The following is an 18,600-nucleotide window of genomic DNA, read 5'->3' on the forward strand; positions in this document are numbered from 1 at the left end:
CTTTGCTACCAGTTAACGATATCTTGGAAGGTGATCATGTAGATATTTTAGATTATCTCCTACCTCTCTTGTCTCCCACTGCCCTCACTGTTACTCTTCTGGCTATCACCCGAGAATATATGTGAAGCAAAATGGAAAATCTGTTCACCTTTAATAGAAAACATTAGCAGGGTTATTACTGTGTGTAAGTAGAAAAACATAATGTAACTAGGCCAAAGTCAATGATAGGTGATTAAAATAGTTAAAGGAACATAGTGGTTTTTACATAAGAATGGACAGAGGGCCTCAGTCGGGTTAAGCCTCCGACTTCCACTTCGGCTCAGGTCATAATCACACGGTTTGTGAGTTCGAGCCCTGTGTCAGGCTCTGTGCTGACAGCTTGGAGCCTGGAGCCTGCTTCGGATTCTGTGTCTCCCCCTCTCTCTGCCCCTCCCATGCTCATGCTCTGTCTCTCAATGATAAATAAACATTAAAAAAAATTTTTTTTTAAAGAACAGATGGAAAAGACTGGGATTTGTTTGAAATGAAGGTTTGGCACAGATGTGATTACTTTCTAAATCTGATTTCTAGAGTACAGATGAAGGGTAGATTGGTTTATGTAGCAAATTCTGTGGCATCCTACCTTATCACCACCCAGATTACTCTGAAGTTATTAAAAAAAAAAAAAAAAAGGATACTGCCTTTTAAAAGATCATACCCTTGTGGGATGCCTGAGTGGCTCACTCAGTTAAGTGTCTCTTGATTTCAGCTCAGGTCATGATCTCCTGGTTTATGACATTGAACCCCTGTTGGGCTTTGCACTGAAGGTGCAGAGCCTGCTTGGGATTCTCTCTCTCTCCTTCTCTCTTTGCCCCTGTCCTGCTTTGCACACGCGTGCTTAGATGCTCTCAAATTAAAAAAAAAAAAAAAAAAAAAAAATCATACCTTTGTACCATTAACCGTCTGAAAGCATTATGCTTTTGAGATAGATCCATGTTAGGGTTGTTTGCCCCTGACCACTTTACAACTAGATTTTAAAATCTATTCAAAAAATGTTGAATAGTTCAGTGGCAAGATATTGAACTTAATGGCACAGTGATCCATGTAATTATCTTACATTCTTCAGAAATAATTGGTTAGAGGAAATTGCAAGTAAGAAAAAAATACATAGACATTATCTAGAGGTTATTTTGGATTAATACTCGAGATGATTATGTTCTAAGGAGAAACTGTGGTGTGTCCATTTTAAGGTGTAAGGAATATGTGGAGATAGTTACACCATCAAAGATTGTATGTAAATTTTCCAAGATGGGAGATTATGATGCTGTTCCAGGTCAGCAAAATGAAGACTTAACAAAGAATGGGCCTTCATGCGAGGTCTGTGATATAAATAATAAATATATTTGCGTAGTTCTTTACAGTGTATAAAAATGCTCTCCCATACTGTGTAGAAGTGAAGCTTCAGCCAGCTTGTTGGATATTAAGTTTTCTCTGCTTAATGGCTGTATAGTCTGAATTCTGTTATTAATATATTTCTGACTCCTAGTTCTTTTCCGAAGCAGTCTCTTCATTTACTGTTAAGTGTGCCAGGGGGTGTCATGATCCTTTAGTTTTCGTAATTGTATGTTGCTGTGACTTTTAGGACTGTGTTTTGACCAAAGATAGTTTTGTAGCAATAGAGACTATATTATTGAAGTGCTTTGCTTATTTATTTTTTCCTTTTTCCTAGATCTGTTTTAAGGACCAAGATTCATTTGGGGGATGGTTACAGAATTGAACCATGATAGGCATTGAAAATATAAATTCAAAGTTGAATGAAACACCAATCCTGGAAGGGGAGTAGTAGTATGTTTAAAGTGGTTGCTCTGGTGTATGTTGAAAACTTGGTGTTAGTTAACTTTTCAGGTTTCAAAGTTTTCTGTCATTCTAGAATTACAGAGGAATTACTTCATAGGAGACTTTGGGTAAATGTTGCATTAAGTAATTTCTTAGTGTGTGCCACTAAGCTTTAATCCTGAGATGATTTCTTGCAAAAAGGAGTTCTGATGCCAAATACATTTGGAGAAGTCTGTAATCTGGGTCCTTTCTTGGAGTTTCATAGTATACTCTAATCTTGTTCGTTGAAGCATTGTTTGTAATCGTTAAGAAACAGCTTAAATATTCATGGATAGAAGAGTGGAATCAGACTATTTTACAGCAGTTAAGAAGGAATTGGGGCACCTGGGTGGCTTAGTCGGCTGAGCATCCGACTCTTGATTTCAGCTCAGGTCATGATCCCAGGGTTGTGGGATCGAGCCCTGCATCAGGCTCCATGGTCGATATTCTCTGTCTCTCTCTGTCTCTCTCTCTGTCTGTCTCTCTGTCTCTCTCTCTCTCTCTCTCTCTGCCTCTCCCCCTCTCCCTCCCCCTCTCCCTCCCCCTCTCCTTCCCCTCTTTCCACTTCTCCATCTCCCCCTTTTTCCCCCTTTCTCCCCCCTCCCTCTTCCTCCCTGCCTGTCCCTCTGCCCCTCTCCCTCACTGGCTCTCTCCCTCTCTCTTTAAAAAAAAAAAAAGAAGAAGAAGGAATGAACCAGATCTTGATCTTTCAACATGGATGCATCTCAAGAACAGTAATTTAGAAAAACATTACAGAATGAGAATGATGGATGTATAGTATATAGTTTGTGTGTTCTTTTGAAACCCTATGCTTTTACCAGCATATCTGTAGAGTATGAATTCATTTTTGTAAAGTCAAAAGGATTCAAACCAGCAAGCTGGGATATGGAGAAGTGATTGGGATTGAGGATGATGATCAAAGCATCCTTTTTTTTTTAATTTTTTTTTAACGTTTATTTATTTTTGAGACAGAGAGACAGAGCATGAATGGGGGAGGGGCAGAGAGAGAGACACACACACAGAATCGGAAGCAGGCTCCAGGCTCTGAGCCGTCAGCCCAGAGCCCGATGCGGGGCTCGAACTCATGGATGGCGAGGTCGTGACCTGAGCTGAAGTCGGACGCTTAACTGACTGAGCCACCCAGGCGCCCCAAAGCATCCTTTTTAAGAAGGGAAATAGTCATGTATTATTTGCAATAAAAATTAAATGCAAGTAAAATGCCTGTTAAGTGCTCAGAGGGCTACTTTCTTTTACCTCATTGGAGATGCCAAACTTGCTAAGTTTCAATTCCATCCTGTTGTGTATTAATTCAGTTCATTATATACAAGTTAAACTTCACTTTGAGCCCCGATTCCACTAGGAAGAAACTGTTTTCAAACTATTCCATTGTAATGTGACTGTTCTTCACACATTTTAAGGAATAAATGAAGTAATTGATACAGTGTAGTCTGTGCAGATTCTCAAGAGATGGATTTATTCAGGCTTACCATCTTTGGTCCAGGAGGTCTTTAGGAGAGCAACAAAGAGAAGTTTGAACTTGGTTCTTGAGCCGCTAGTGGAAGAGCTGAGAAGCAGTATCTGTACTGCTGAGTGGAAACATTGCCATTCAAAACCTGTTAAGCTTAAAGAAGCAAACCCCCCTTTTGGTCTTTCCATTGTTGGCAATAATGCTCTTCCCAGTTCCATATCCTTTTCTTATCCTGTTCAGTAGACCTGATTTTGACCTTTCTGAATCAAACTTGAGAGCAGTGGTGGTTTTATTTGAGTTTACCAGTCCCTGGGGATCTGTTTTAACCTCTACATGTTACTGCCTTTAGTGACCTAACTTGTTCCTGAACCGGTGTTAGCATGCAGTCCATTTGCATAAAAATTGGTAGTGACGGAAGAGGATTCTTCCACCAGAACACCAAGTGGAAATCAGTACAGTATAAACTAAAAATGCTAATAAGTAGGGTGAACTTCAGAAATGTTTCAAGTAGCTGGGCATCCCCCAAGGATGGAAGGGCTGCAGGGCTTGATTATCTGGAAGAAAGGTATGAAGCCTCCTGAACTGCCCTCCCCCCCCCTACTTCTGCCTGATCAGCAAATGCCTTGCACGTGGCCGTAGCTCATTATGTGTTCTTGGTCACGACTGTGCACTGCTTGGGAGAGAGTTAGCCTTATCGCCAGTGACGTCTTCATGTAATTTTGAGGTGGGGGCTAGGGTTGAAGATAAGGTGCAGAAAGAGAGAACTTATAAAGAAGAACTTGAGCACGATAAGTCAAATTTTGCTTGAGTACTCCCATAATACTCCCATGAGTATTATGGTTGGTTGTTTTTGTTTCCTAATGTTTAATTGTTGCAGGAACATCTGTGTCTCAATTGTTTTTTTTTAATTTTTTTTTTCAACGTTTATTTTTGGGACAGAGAGAGACAGAGCATGAATGGGGGAGGGGCAGAGAGAGGGAGACACAGACTCGGAAACAGGCTCCAGGCTCTGAGCCATCAGCCCAGAGCCTGACGCGGGGCTCGAACTCACGGACCGCGAGATCGTGACCTGGCTGAAGTCGGACGCTTAACCGACTGCGCCACCCGGGCGCCCCTCAATTGTTTTTTAATAGAGGCAGGTTTTCTTTAATTGACCAGTTGGATTCTTCCCCTCTTTTGTGTCTGTGATATAAACATCATCAAATTATTGCACTACCATTTACTTTGTAGTATTGATCAAGATTGTGGCCAAAACTGTGGATTTGATATCTGTTTTTGGATACAGCTTAAAATTACTCCCAAGTAACAAGTTTATCAACATGCTTATATTCTTAGTGATTTGATAAAGACCATTTAAATAAGCTCAATTCCTGTAAGTATAAAATTACAGAAATGTTTAAGATGTCGTTTCTTCTCAGAACAAGACTGAGAGCTTTTGGTGAGTTCTCTAGTTTGGCTTTCTTGCCTTGGAAGTCCTTGGAAATCTGTTTTGAGAGCGTTCTAAATCCTGCATATTCCTGTCTTCTAGGATTTTTTTCTGGTCAAGCAGGCAGTTCAGGATACAGAATCCAAGGATGAATGTTCACCGTGGCAGTGAGAGCGACAGGTTATTGCGGCAGGAGGCTGGCTGCCTAACGGATGAAAGCCCAGCTGCGGCACAAGAGAAAGAAACAAATAGCCCGGCTTCTTCTGGTCTTCAGAACCTTACTTATCCTCTAGGCCCCAGGAGCGATGGTATGACACTTAGATCTTGACTTCATTTGGTGGGCTTTCCAACATCTGAGCATCCACTCTACCCAGAAGGCATGCATATTCTTTACCCAAATAAAATATCCAGCCAATTGGCTTAGCTTACATATCACAGCTCTATACAGCTGACCATCACAAAAAATCTCCACTTAATCAGTCCAGCATATCTAATGTGGCAATGATAGTATAAGAAAAATTGTCTTGGATTCCGAGTCAGAAGACACATTCAAATTCTAGCTCTGCTACTATCCTCTGTAACCTTGGATGAGCTGCTTAATCTTTCTGAGCCCTGCTTTCTTAATCTGGAAGACAGGGATATTAATAATCTTCTTACTTCATGAGACCAAAAGACTTTTTAGTTATTGGACGTGCCGGCTCTTGATAAACTGTTAGGTTCTTCTTAATTTTTAATAAAGACAGTGGCAACACTAATAATATTAGTTACGGTTTATTGAGCATTCACTGTGCTAGGAACTTTACATACATTTTTTTTTAAATACAGGGTGGCAAATCTAGACCACTGCCTGTTTTTGCAAATAAAAATTTTAAATAACAGCCATCATGTTTATATGATGCCTATTTGTTCACATATGGTCTTTGGCTCCTTTCCTGCTACAGTGACAGAGACCATGACCCACAAAACCCAAAATATTTACCTTCTGGCCTTTACAGAAAGCTTGCTGATCTCTGCTTAATCCTTGTACAGATGAGAAAAGTGAGGCTTCAGAAGCTTAGAAAACTTGTTCCGGTTCACACTGCTGGGAGTTTAGGGGACTGGGATTTGAACTTGTGTCTTTCTGACCGGGGCCGTGCTCTTCTACATATTTTAGCTGCCAGAGGAGCAGAGTGTGCCTGCCATTCTAGAGTGTACCGTCAGGGAGAATTTGTGCAGTGAGTTTCTTTTCCTACTCACCCGTTTATGCTGGGTGCAACTTGAGGTGTCCTTCAGGAATCAGCCCAAGTTAAATTGCTTCATTGCTGGGAGGGGGTGCAGGGGAGAGGGCAGCGGGCGGGGAGGGAATCAAGCATTCTAAAATCTGAATTTGTGGTGTAGGTACCTACTTTCAGTTTTTAGAACAGCGCTGTGAATGTGAAAGCCTGTCTTGGTGATTAAAGTGTTCTCTTGTTGTAAGCTTGCCTATGGATTTTGTGGAAGCTTGGCTCTTGGTATGCAAACACAGGGCCACATTGAAAATTTGTCAAAAGCTGTAGGACATGAATCCTCAATAGGTTTTTGGTCTAGATTTTGGTTTCCTTTTCTCTAGAAGCAAATGGAGTGGGGGTGGGGGGAGTGAGTGTTCTCCAGGTCACAATTTATTTGGTTATCTAAGTGCCCAAAGTCAGACTCATTTCCCAGAGGTCATGGGCAGTAATCATGTTCATGAATTATTGTGTACAAACTTAAAGTACATGAGGAATGGGAGATTTGGGGGGAAAAAAAGATTTGAAGAAAATGTAGAAAAGTGTTAATTAAGTTTCTCAAATCTAGGTGTCAGGATATGCATATTGTTAACTCTGTGCTTTGGTATGTTTGAATTTTTCCTTAAAAAACTTTTTTTTAACTTAAAATATATTAGGAGAACTGCCAATTGAAAAGAATCCTATGGTAATCCTTTATAAATACTTTCCCCTGATTGTCTTCTGTGTACATCCAGATTTCAGCTACAGCATTTAGTTTTAAGCCTTTTTTGCATGATACAGTATTAACACACTTTGAAGTGCTCTCACATACTCTATTTCAGTTGATAAAATAATCCTGTGAGGGAGGTGGCGTGAACATTATTTTCATTTTACAGAAATGAACAAGGTTTGGAAAATTAAATAAATTACTTAAAATGACTCTTTGGTGATACTAGGATAGAAAACTGAGGTTCTGGGAATGAATCCTAACCCGAGGCCACTTGCAGTGGAACCTTTCTGCTGAGGGCAAGACTTGCCTTTACAAAAAATGGTGTTGACAATGTTAGGATTCTTCTGTGCATAGTGAAAATGCATTTTTATGTGAATTTCTAGCAAAAGTAATGCATTAGACCATTAGAGACTATCATCCCTTCTGGGAAGTAAAATTTAGAAACATTTAGAAATTTTTGAATGTGGAAAATGAAATAGTTCCTGTACACAGAGGCAGCAGTTTCCTTAAAAAAAAAAAAAGAAAGAAAAGAAAAGAAAAAACAGGAAATATAAGAGTATTATTTAGAACTAGAAGTGGAAACGGAAGTAAAAAGTGATTGCCTCTGTGAAACAAGACAGGGGAGGGCACGGAGTGTGGTAGGGCCTTGCTGGTTGTCCACAGAAATTCTTGAGTGTTTAAATTTTTTAAAGCCATGCACATAGTTTACTTTAAAAAATTTTAACCATTTTATTATAAAATGGGCATTATTGCCTCCATTCTCTCCTCTCCAACATACAAACCTGGAGAAAAGCTCAGGGTGATCCAATATGAGTTTCTAGTTTATTTTTCTTTGATTTGTTCGAGGCAAGAATTTTTTGCTTGTGAACACCTAAAAATGGGGGGTGGGGGGTAAATTGGTTTTTTAAAGAAGAGCAGTTTTATTTCCCCCCCAAGCCTTTTTGCTGTCATGTTATTTTGGTTTGTTTGTATGATCTTTTAGACCTTTCACTTGACTATGCCTCTCAGCCAGCAAATCTCCAGTTCCCTCACATAATGCCACTTCCTGAAGACATCAAAGGCTCCTGCTTCCAAAATGGGAATAAACGGAACCATGAACCCTTTATGGCTCCAGAACGATTTGGAAACAGCACTGTGGGCTTTGGCAGTAACGTTCATTCCCAGGCGCCAGAGAAAGTGACACTTCTTGTAGATGGCACACGTTTTGTTGTGAATCCACAAATTTTCACTGCTCATCCGGATACCATGTTGGGAAGGTAATTGATGATAATTTCTTTCCAAATCCACTCTGTTCTCTATGAATAGAAATACCTGCTGTTTATCTTGCACTAGAATGAGGAAAAGAAGCACTGATTGCTTATTTTTCTACCTTCATACTTTTATGAGACAGGGAGGGCAAGCTTGTAAAACACCTTATATCTGTTGATGATTTGGGGGATGTACTTAATTTCTTTACAAAGCCAGTATAGTAAAATGAGCCCCCACAACTACCTGAGCAGTCAGAACTGTGGAAAATAATCTGCTGAGTAGCATTCCTTAGTCCTCAATAAACTCACTCTAAAGCAGAAGTCGGAGACCTGATTTCTATTACCCCATAGTTTGTATACCTCACAAAAGTAATAATCTTCTCTGAGTTCCACGTCAAAGATCTAGAGTTAAGGTGAGATCTAAGTTGTTTTTTTTTTCTTTTGCCTTTTAATAAAAGATAGAATTAGACATGGGTTCCACATGACATAAGAACAAAGGCATTTTACTAAAGAGCATTTCACCTGCCATCCATTGCCCATTATGCTTGGCAGGAGGATCATGCTGTCATTTTCTAATGTCTCCATCACTATTCAAGTTTTCCAAAGCCAAATCTTTATATCTGGCTCTTTCGTTGTTTCGTGATTGAGCTCTCTTTTCTTCATGTTCCACCCTCTGTGCTGCTTTTAGACTGTAGTCTTACCATCTCCTGCCTCCAGCATTTTACGGTTAGAGTTTAGGAAATGGAAAGAGCCTGCCAAGGAGGAGCACTGTCCAGAAAGTATTCTTGGAGCCTGGGCTGGGAGTGAGGAGATTCTCTTTCTGGCCAACCACAGACCTTAACATGAGGAAGAGCAGATTGGGATAGGAGTAAAAACAATAACTTGTATGTGTACACACAAACACTTGGCTTTTGAGGGTTTTTATCTACTTCAAAGTAGATCTTATTTAAAGATCTAACCTCACTCAGGACTTTGATTTAGAAATCAAAATGGACCATACTCATTTGTTGAGTTTTAGGCTAAATGGAATCCAGCTATTCAAATATATTTATATTTGAACATATACATAGAGATTCATGATGAACCATTTTTAACCAGAATCAAACTTGTATATTTCTCAGACATCTGAATTAAGACTAAACTAGGACATTAAAACATTTTCCAAATTGGCCCTATAGTTTATCAGACTTGACTTCCTGTCCTCCGTCTTGGTATCACTACACTATTGCACCCCCCTCCCCCGCTTCAAAGTCAGCATTAGCCTCAACACAGGCTGCTCTTTGAGGTAGATTGCGTCTGAAAACAGTGGTCAAGAGAAGCAAGCAAGCATTTTCTGGGTAATAGATTAATAGACTCTTGGGTGACGCCCTTTGAATCTAGGAATGAGTTGTCCCATGACAAGAGAGTCTGATTCTTTATCTGGGTGGTTCATCAGCTGAGTCAGCTGCAGTTATCTGTTCTGAGAGTTACTTGGGTCTGCTCTGTCCTGAGGTTATATACAGTGTGCATAAGCCTAGGCAGTGAGCTTACAGGTGTGGGCCAGTAGTCACAAGGGGGACAAGCTGAGAGATTGCGAATGGATTAACATTAATCCATGTCACTACCAGATAGAGAACTCTGAGCTTAGGTTCCGCTGAGGATACTTGGGGGGCGGGGAGGGGGGTGGATTACATGGCAGGTTGACTATTTTGATTCACAGCTGTCTTGGCTAAACTTCAGCCAGAATGTTCCAGAAAAATATCAGCATTCTTTGAAGACACTTATCAAGATGGATTTCTTCTGTATGGTATAGTGGTTTGAAAAGCATGTTATTTGGAGTCTTTTTCAGACCTTTGAAAAGCAGCCAATTTAGGGTGGCGGATAACAGTTTTGAACGTTGAACATAGGGGTTCCCAGCAGATTCAGGAAGGAGGTGGCAGTGAGGCCCAATTGGAAACTTAAATCGGGCTGGCTGAAGATCCTGACTGCCTGCCTTGTCCCTCACTCTGGTTTCCCATTCCGTAACTCAGATGTACAGTGGGAGTGGTGGAAGTCATGAGTCCAGTTTTACTGGAGGGAGGAAGGATGGGAAAAGAGTAAGAAAAAGGAAGATCCCCCTGTGCCCTCATGACTTCTGAGTTCGTGCGCAGAGCAGACCCCTCTGAACTATATCAAACCACTGATGGCCTAGTATCTACCATCCCTGCCCAGTTGACCTGAAGTTCCCATCTTTAGAGCTACTCCTTGGATTGAAGAGGGGCATTTCCCCCAGAACTCCAGCATTAAAAAAATGTATCAGGAAAGGGAGAACGTTAACATCTACACCTATCGCTCTGGATTCATCTATCACATTAGATGTCTGAACAGCAAAACTCAGAAATACTGAGGACTGGCATACTAGATAATGCTAATTGAGGGAGGAAAAGAACAGGAAGGGTCAGGAGTGTGAGACCCCCTGTCTTCTTGAGCTGCCAGTTTATAGGTGGGTTCCTCGGTGGTGGGGAGGGCTTGAGAGGCAACCCTCACACACTCCAGAGATTTTCCAACTTGATTTGCTGTCCCAGAAGCACCACAGGTGAACCTGGAGGACTTGCAGCTTCATTTCTCCTTCGCTCAAATGCTGAAAGCAATTGCTGCCACCTTTTCTGTCTGGAGGGAGCTTCTTAATAGGGGTTGGATCCCACCACTGTGTTTTTAATTTATGAGTTCTTAAACTATGGGAACGTGGAATGGAGTCTTACTGAATGAGGTGTCAAGGGGTCAGCCTCATCTGTGAAGAATCCAGCTGGACTGCAGAAGGTAACATTGTTGCCTGGTATCTTTCAGAATGTTTGGACCAGGAAGAGAGTACAACTTCACTCGGCCCAATGAGAAGGGAGAGTATGAGATTGCTGAAGGAATCAGTGCAACCGTATTTCGAACCGTGCTGGTGTGTAGGAGCCTTTCTGTTACCTCCTCTTCCCCAGGGGCAGGCACAGACTCAAGTCAGAAGACTTGAGGTCTCCATCAGATTGTTAACTGACTTTCGGTCTGTAGTTCCGTTACTGCCCTTCCCTCTTTATTTTCTATTGTGGTAACTTTTAAGTACTTCTTGACTGTCAGGTACCAAGTTGGGATTAAACATGCCAGGAGAGCCAGGAGCCACTTGGCCATCTGATAAGTCATCCAGCTTAGTGGTTCTAGTATCCTATCAGTTTAACAGAACCAGGAATGAATAGGGGGTTGAGGAAGTAAGTTTTCGTCTTGTTCTTCGCCTTCATTTCTTATTTTTAATCTGTTTACAGGATTATTACAAAACTGGTATCATTAATTGTCCGGATGGCATCTCTATTCCAGACCTTAGAGATACATGTGATTATCTCTGCATAAACTTTGACTTCAACACTATCCGATGTCAAGATCTGAGTGAGTACAGGAGCACTCCCAGCTGCATTTGAGCCACTGAACTTTGAGTTTGCTTGAAATGGACTGGTAACTTTTTGCTACTAGAGTTTCAAGCCTAAATTGAAAATCATCTGGGGAGGCAGGTACTGTGATACTAACCCATTCCCTCTCTCATGCTTCAAAGCACTGTGAGGAAGTAAACAAAAGAGAACATGTGTTCGGTTCTAAATCTAGCTTGTCAAGTGAGTCACCAAGCTAATTGCTTCCCCTCCAAGGACCTGGTGTCTCAGTTCTTTAATAAATAAGGATACTGATTCTTGGACATGAGTGAGCCTTCCTTCATAAAGTCAAACAGCATAAATTGGCTGGGTTCTTCTTAGAATTATTTTTATCATTTTTTTTTTATTTTTAAAATTTCTTTTAATGCTTTTTACTTACTTTTGAGAGAGAGAACATAAGCAGGGGGAGGAAGAGAAAGAGGGGGGAGACACAGAATCCAAAGCGGGTTCCAGGCTCTGACCTGTCAGCACAGAGCCCGACCGATGAGGGGTTCGAACTCACAGACCGTGAGATCATGACCTGAGCCGAAGTCATATGCTTTAACCCGCTGAGCCATCCAGGTGCCCCTTAATGTTTGTTTATTTTGAGACAGAGAGCAAGTGAGGGAGCGGCAGAGAGAGGGGGAGAAAGAAAGAATCCCAAGCAGGGCTGGACTCAGGGCTTGATCTCATGGACCATGAGATCATGACCTGGGACCATGAGATCATGACCTGAGCTGAAATCAAGAGTCAGATGCTTAACCAACTGAGCCACCCAGGTGCCCTATTTTTATTATTGTTATTGTTTACTAATAGCTTTATAGCTGTGAACTTGCTTAATTCTTACAACAGTTAGCCCTGAAAGCCAGGTGATAACCCCATGTAACAAATGAGAAGACTGAGAAATTAGCATGTTCAAAGCTCAAAGCATTAAAGGTGGGATTAGAACTGATTGACTGCAAATGCCATTTTCTTATCATCTCCTAGCCTTCCTGAAGTTATTTTAAAAACTATTCTTTGAGGTTCATGATACATTTCCCTGCATACTCCATGAAGTTCTCTAGACTTGTGGTTTCCCTACTGAGTTTAGCACACAGTTAGAGCAAGTCCCTTGGTGTCATTAAACTTAGATTATTCCTCTTCTGTGGTACTGTAACTCCATGAAATTGGGGTCCAGAGCATCTGGTACTACAGTCATCCCCAGACAGCAGTTGTATCTCTTGTAGAATTAATGTTTATGGTTTGACCTTGTACAGCTAATAAAACCGCACTTGTTCAGAATGCTCAGGGATTATTAAGCATGAGAAAGTTAGAGTAATGGAATGTGAAACATTTAACAAAATCAGCTTAATTAGCACTTCAGAGCAAGAAACAATTTCTGCCTTTAAAATGGGCCACCTCTCCGGAACTTATCAGTGACAACAGCCATTACCTCATAGTCTTTTTCACTCCGGTAATCTCTGCGCTTGGGCAGATAGGACGTTCACCTGCATTTTCTCTCCCCAGGCGCTTTACTGCATGAACTGTCTAATGATGGTGCTCACAAGCAGTTTGACCACTACCTCGAAGAGTTGATCTTGCCCATCATGGTGGGCTGTGCCAAGAAAGGGGAGCGAGAGTGCCACATCGTCGTGCTGACGGATGAGGATTCTGTGGACTGGGATGAAGACCACCCCCCTCCCATGGGGGAGGAATATTCCCAAAGTAGGAGTCCCCTGCACGGTGTAGATGGTTTCAGAGGGAAACATGCTGCCCAGAGTAACAGCTGCATCCTGTAACCAGCATGACTGTCACTGTTAAGCTGGCAGTGAGCACACTCACCTGGTGCAGTCTAGTGATGCACATCTAACTTTTTTTTTTTTTTTCTTTTTTAATGTTTTTTTATTTATTTTTGAGACAGAGAGACCGAGCATGAATGGGGGAGGGTCAGAGAGAGAGAGGGAGACACAGAATCCGAAACAGGCTCCAGGCTCTGAGCTGTCAGCACAGAGCCCGACGCGGGGCTTGAACTCACAAACCGCAAGATCATGACCTGAGCCGAAGTCGGATGCTCAACCGACTGAGCCACCCAGGCGCCCCTGCACATCTAACTTTTATGCGGCTTATATGACATTGTTATTCCTCCCACTCCTGCCCCCGATGTCTGATGCTGTGGCAGTGTGGTGGCGATACCGAGGCCATTAATTGGTGGTGTCATTCTTCTCTCCATTTGTGTCATTTTTAAACCCTTTAAAAAAATTTTTTTTTAACGTTTGTTTTTGAGAGAGACAGAGCATGAGCAGGGGAGGGACAGAGAGAGATAAGGAGACACAGAATCTGAAGCAGGCTCCAGGCTCTGAGCGGTCAGCACAGAGCCCGACACGGGGGCTGAAACTCACAAACCACGAGATCATGACTTGAGCCAAAGTCGGATGCTTAACTGACTGAGCCACCCAGGCGCCCAAATCCTTTTGAATTGGTAACAGTTCAGAAAGTACAAAAGGTTATACATTGAAAAGTCTTGATCCCATCCCTGCCTCATCTACCCAGTTTTCCTTCTCAGTTTCTTTTAGATCTTCCCAGGTGTATTCAGTGCACGACCAATTACATACATGATTTTTCCTTTTTTTTTTTTTTTTTTTTTTTTTACAAATAATACCCTATTCTACAGACTGTCCAGTACCATGTCTTAACATAAAAACCTTCCGTGATCTTTTTTTATGGCTGTATGGTATTCTGCATGGCTGTGCCATAATTGATTTAACTAGCTGTGTTGTTGATTTAAGCTAGAAATTATAAATGATGTTGCAATAAATATCCTTTTAAACATAGTCTTTTCACACACATATCTCTATGGAATGATATTCCTAAAGGGGCACCCGGCTGGCTCAGTTAGTAGAGCCTGCAACCCCCTCATCTCAGAGTTGTGAGTTCAAGCCCCATGTTGGGGTATAGGGATTACTTAAAAAAATAAAATCTTTATTAAAAAAAGTTTCCTAGAAATGGAATTTCTGTGCCAAAGCTTTGTTCCTTTATAATTTTGGTAGACACTGCCAAAGTTTCCTCCACAAATGTTAAACCATCTCAAAACAACGTATGACAGGTTTGTTTCCCACACCCTCAACAAAACAGCGTTTTATTAAACTTTCATTTTTGCCACTCTGATAGGTAAAAATTAGCCTCTCATTTGAATGTTTCAATCTGCATTTCTCATTTCATGATCAAGACGCACCATCTTTTCGTTTTTAGGAGCCATTTTAATTTCCTCTTCTGTAACTTTATTTGTGCCTTTTGCCCATTACAGAATGGATTGTTAGTCTTTTACTTAGTGATTTGTGAAAGCTCTGTGACCACTCTTTATATATTAAGGAAATCAGCCCTTTGTAATAAGAGTTGCAGATAGTTTTCCCAGTTGGTTGTCTTTTTAGTTGTGTTAATGGTGATTTGGCTACGCAGCAATGTTTTGGATTTTTTTATGTAGTTGAATATATCAGTTTTTATTTTGTGGCTTCTGGCCTTTATGCTGTACCCAGAAAGGTCTTCCACACCCTGAGACTATAAAAATTTCTCACGTGGTTTCTTTTTTTTTTTTTTTTTTTTTGGCGTCAGTGTCAGATATATATCTTTCATTAGTCTGATTCTCTTAGCTCATCTCCCTCCTCTTTTGGAAGTCTTCACTCCGTGACTAACCCAGTTTTTCTTTTTTCCAGTTCTTTATAGCTCCAAGCTCTATAGATTCTTCAAATATATTGAGAATCGTGATGTCGCTAAAACAGTGTTAAAGGAGCGGGGCCTGAAAAACATTCGCATTGGAATTGAAGGTAATAAACATCCCAGTTAGTATACAGCTTGCTTGGCTTATGGAGCAGGTTGTATCTATGGGCACAGCTTAGGTCCTTAAAACTCAGCTTCCAGAGGACCTAGAGAATAGGCACATACGAAAACCACATTCCTACCCCTTTGAAGGATTCCTGTTTTTTTGTTTGCCCTTACGTTTCCTTTTCATGTTGTATCTAGTTGTAAATGCTTTAAACCAGCTGCAGGAAGAAGTTCCAACTTAACTGTTTGGGACAAAGAGCAGTGAGGACTAAGGACACTGGTGGGCTCACCAAGTGCGAGGGCCATTCCTCCAGGTCTTGGTGAGGATCTTTTTGGGATCTGGAAGGGTCCTTCTGAAAACTATAGCTTGGACACTCAAAATTCTAATTTTTTCCACCACATACCTTGGAGGAATGTCTGTATGTGTTGATAGAACTGCTTTAAATGATCTTGAGCAATGACTCCCAACCGGTGGTCTCGTGGAGGGGTCTTAGACACTGATTCTTAGAGAATGCTAAAGCTATTCTGGTCACACCTCCACGAGTGTTTTTTTAATCTCGCTGTCTCAGTCTTGCCCACAGAGCCCATCAGATCTTCACTGTGTCTGTCTTAGGTTGGAATTTCAAGTTGGAAGAGATTTTTGAGATCTGTTAAATCTCTTTCCACTGTGTCATTCTTTGGTAACTGGAAACTCCCGGAACAAGGTGATAAGGATTACTCCATTTCCCAGAGAAGCCCATCCACTGTTCTACCATTAGAATATTTTTCTAGTAGATCTAGTAGATCACTTCCTCTGTCTTCTTCTTTCTAGTTCTAGCCTCTGAAGCTACTTTGAGTAAGATTTCTCCCATTTCCATGTGATAGCCTTTCAGATTTTTTAGGCAACATTCCTGTTTTTTTCTTGAGGCTACACATTACACACCTTCTTAACTGCTTCTCTTACAGCGTGTGCTCTACGCAGTAGAATTAGAGGACTGGAGTTAGCCATGGCCTAGAAAGACTTCTCTGGTATTGCTGCCAGGAACTAACAGCTTCTGAAATTATGCACCCTGCCATTAGAAGGGATAGAATTTTTGTTACTTCCTTTCTAAGGGATAAGACCTATTCACCCGGATAGATGGGAAGTGCGCGTGTAGGTGACTGGGAGTCGCAGAGCATGGTCAGGGGTCATTTCCCCAGTAGTTTTCATGCACAGTCTTTGAATTTGGGAGACAACTGATGTGGTTAGGGAAGGGAAAGTATGGAAGCTGGAGTGAGCAATTTGCTGGAGTCATGGGAATGGCCTTTTGCTTTATTTCAGGTTATCCTACCTGTAAAGAAAAAATTAAGAGAAGACCTGGTGGCCGATCTGAAGTAATCTATAATTATGTGCAGCGCCCCTTTATCCAGATGTCATGGGAAAAGGAAGAAGGGAAGAGTCGCCACGTGGATTTCCAGTGTGTCCGAAGCAAATCCCTCACTAATCTGGTAGCTGCTGGAGAAGACGTCTTAGAGGACCAGGAGATATTAATGCACCACCCACCCCAAGTGGATGAACTTGACCGGCTGAATGCCCCACTTTCTCAGATGGCTTCTAATGACTTTCAAGATTAGGGCCAGCTGTGGACCTACCCCTCTTCGGAGCACTTCTCTGTCCAGAATGTCCACAGCCAGTCCTCCCATGGTTTGTCTCACCCTGAATAGGAGATCTGCTTCTCCATCCTCTCCCTTTCTCCCACAAATAACCTGTGTCCTTTTCATTACTGAGAAATCTGTGCCTCCGGCAGGGGATGAAAGGCACTCACTGGTAAATAAGCTACCAGCTTGGCAGTGGCCCTGGTAACTTGAAAATTTGGGGTCTGGTGCTGTTTACTCAGTCTTTGCATAACTGCAAAAAGCAGGAAAGGAAGTCAAGACTCCTGTTGCCTCCTATTCATCAAAGCAGTCCTCATCCTTTACACTTTGTTCTTGGCTTTTGTTTTGTTTGTTTTATACCAGGCGAAATGAATTACTGAGCAGCAAAGGGACCAGACTTTAAAAAGAGACAATCTCTGGCTTCTACAACCAGGTACTAATGGGAGTCTTATTCAGGATTTAATGAAGATGCCATTCCTGGTGGCCTCTGTGCCCAGGTTGCATCCGGAAGACCTAGGCTGTCATCAAAATGTCCAAAAGGAAATTTCTTAAAGAGTTTAAATTCAGCTTTGTTTTTCATTAATGCGACGAATAATTCAAAACCATACAGATTCTTTGACCGGAACTCTAGTAATAGCGGGACAGTGTTTATGAAACCTTTTTAGGCTCAAGGTTTTTGAGCCTACACAAATCAGTTATTTGGAATGAAATTCACAACTCAAATACAAGAACCTCTCCAAATCAGGCTACTTTGATCATCCTGTCTCGGAATCTGGTGTGAAGCCTTTAGGTCTTCACCCTAGGGCAGCACATTGCTATGGGTGTGGCTGGGAAACCTCAGTCGATACGGTTTAAAGATTTTCAAGAGATGAGCAGAAATTTCTCACAAGTGCTTGGTTTCTCAACAGAAAGACTTCTAAAAGCTCCAGGGAAGGGGACATTTGGGGTGAAGCTGAGTGCGGAAACATCACCTCACAGGCTTTGTCCCAACGCAGGATTTTTCTTTGTATGTTCTTTTCATACTGTGGAATTCTTTTGGATACCAGGATATTTGTTTTTGAAGTAGCCAGTTACAGAGCTCACACTGCATAAAAAAACCGTACTACTGTCATCCCCAAAGGAAGGATGAGTTGAAGGGATGTTACACCTAGTAATTTTGTTTGATCTGTCTACTCTTGTGTTAATAATGCATTGGTGTAGGACAACCGAGATCACTCCCCCCAAGTACTAAACCATTTTCCCTTATGTCCCCATGGCTATTAGCAAAGCTAAATTTCAAGTCTAGAGCCAGATGTTAAGTGTCTGGGGATAATTTGTCATTTTGTGGTAAAGGTGGTCTTCTTATCACCTACCCAGAACCTTTACTCATCACAAATTTCAAAGAGGTACATAGTTTCCTTAACATCTTTAAGATAATGTGACTAGTTTTCTTAAATTCCATTCCCATAAGATACCATAGGACAAGTTAGTGGATTCCTTTTTTTTTTTTTTTTTTTACTGTTTGTTTATTTTTTTGAGAGAGACAGAGACAGAATGCAAGTCGTTGGGGCAGAGAGAGAGACAGACACAGAATTTGAAGCAGGCTCCAGGCTCTGAGCTGTCAGCACAGAGCCTGACATGGGGCTCGAACTCACAAGCTGTGAGATCATGACCTGAGCCGAAGTCGGATGCTCAACCTACTGAGCCACCCAGGTGCCCCAGTGGATTCCATTTTATGACTGCCCTAGTCCTCCAAAAGTAAAGTCAGATGGATGTCAAAAGCTGCTCTTTCCAGGCTTGAAGAACAAGAATGTTCTTAAGAAGTGTGTTGTCTTGTGCATGTGACCAGCAGCACAGTGG

The 18,600-nt window shown here is 41.5% G+C and overlaps 1 protein-coding gene across 2 annotated transcripts in view; it reads left to right on the top strand.

Annotated features, from left to right (window-relative positions):
- Positions 1–18,290, top strand: part of KCTD20 (potassium channel tetramerization domain containing 20) — a 35,804-nt gene extending 17,514 nt beyond the window's left edge. The window contains exons 2-8 of one of the 2 annotated variants that reach the window (XM_040473340.1): positions 4,851–5,056; positions 7,684–7,957; positions 10,754–10,856; positions 11,212–11,332; positions 12,856–13,053; positions 15,039–15,149; positions 16,448–18,290. In XM_040473340.1, the coding sequence (XP_040329274.1) occupies positions 4,897–5,056; positions 7,684–7,957; positions 10,754–10,856; positions 11,212–11,332; positions 12,856–13,053; positions 15,039–15,149; positions 16,448–16,740 (1,260 nt within the window). In that variant the 5' untranslated portion in view covers positions 4,851–4,896 and the 3' untranslated portion in view covers positions 16,741–18,290. Of the gene's footprint in view, positions 1–4,850; positions 5,057–7,683; positions 7,958–10,753; positions 10,857–11,211; positions 11,333–12,855; positions 13,054–15,038; positions 15,150–16,447 lie in introns of those variants that run through there. The other variant, XM_040473341.1, reaches the window with a different exon arrangement.
- Positions 18,291–18,600: the final 310 nt, after the last annotated feature.

The sequence above is a fragment of the Herpailurus yagouaroundi genome, unplaced genomic scaffold (genome assembly GCF_014898765.1).
Source record: "Herpailurus yagouaroundi ecotype Mexico unplaced genomic scaffold, PumYag 139, whole genome shotgun sequence".
NCBI lineage: Eukaryota > Metazoa > Chordata > Mammalia > Carnivora > Felidae > Herpailurus > Herpailurus yagouaroundi.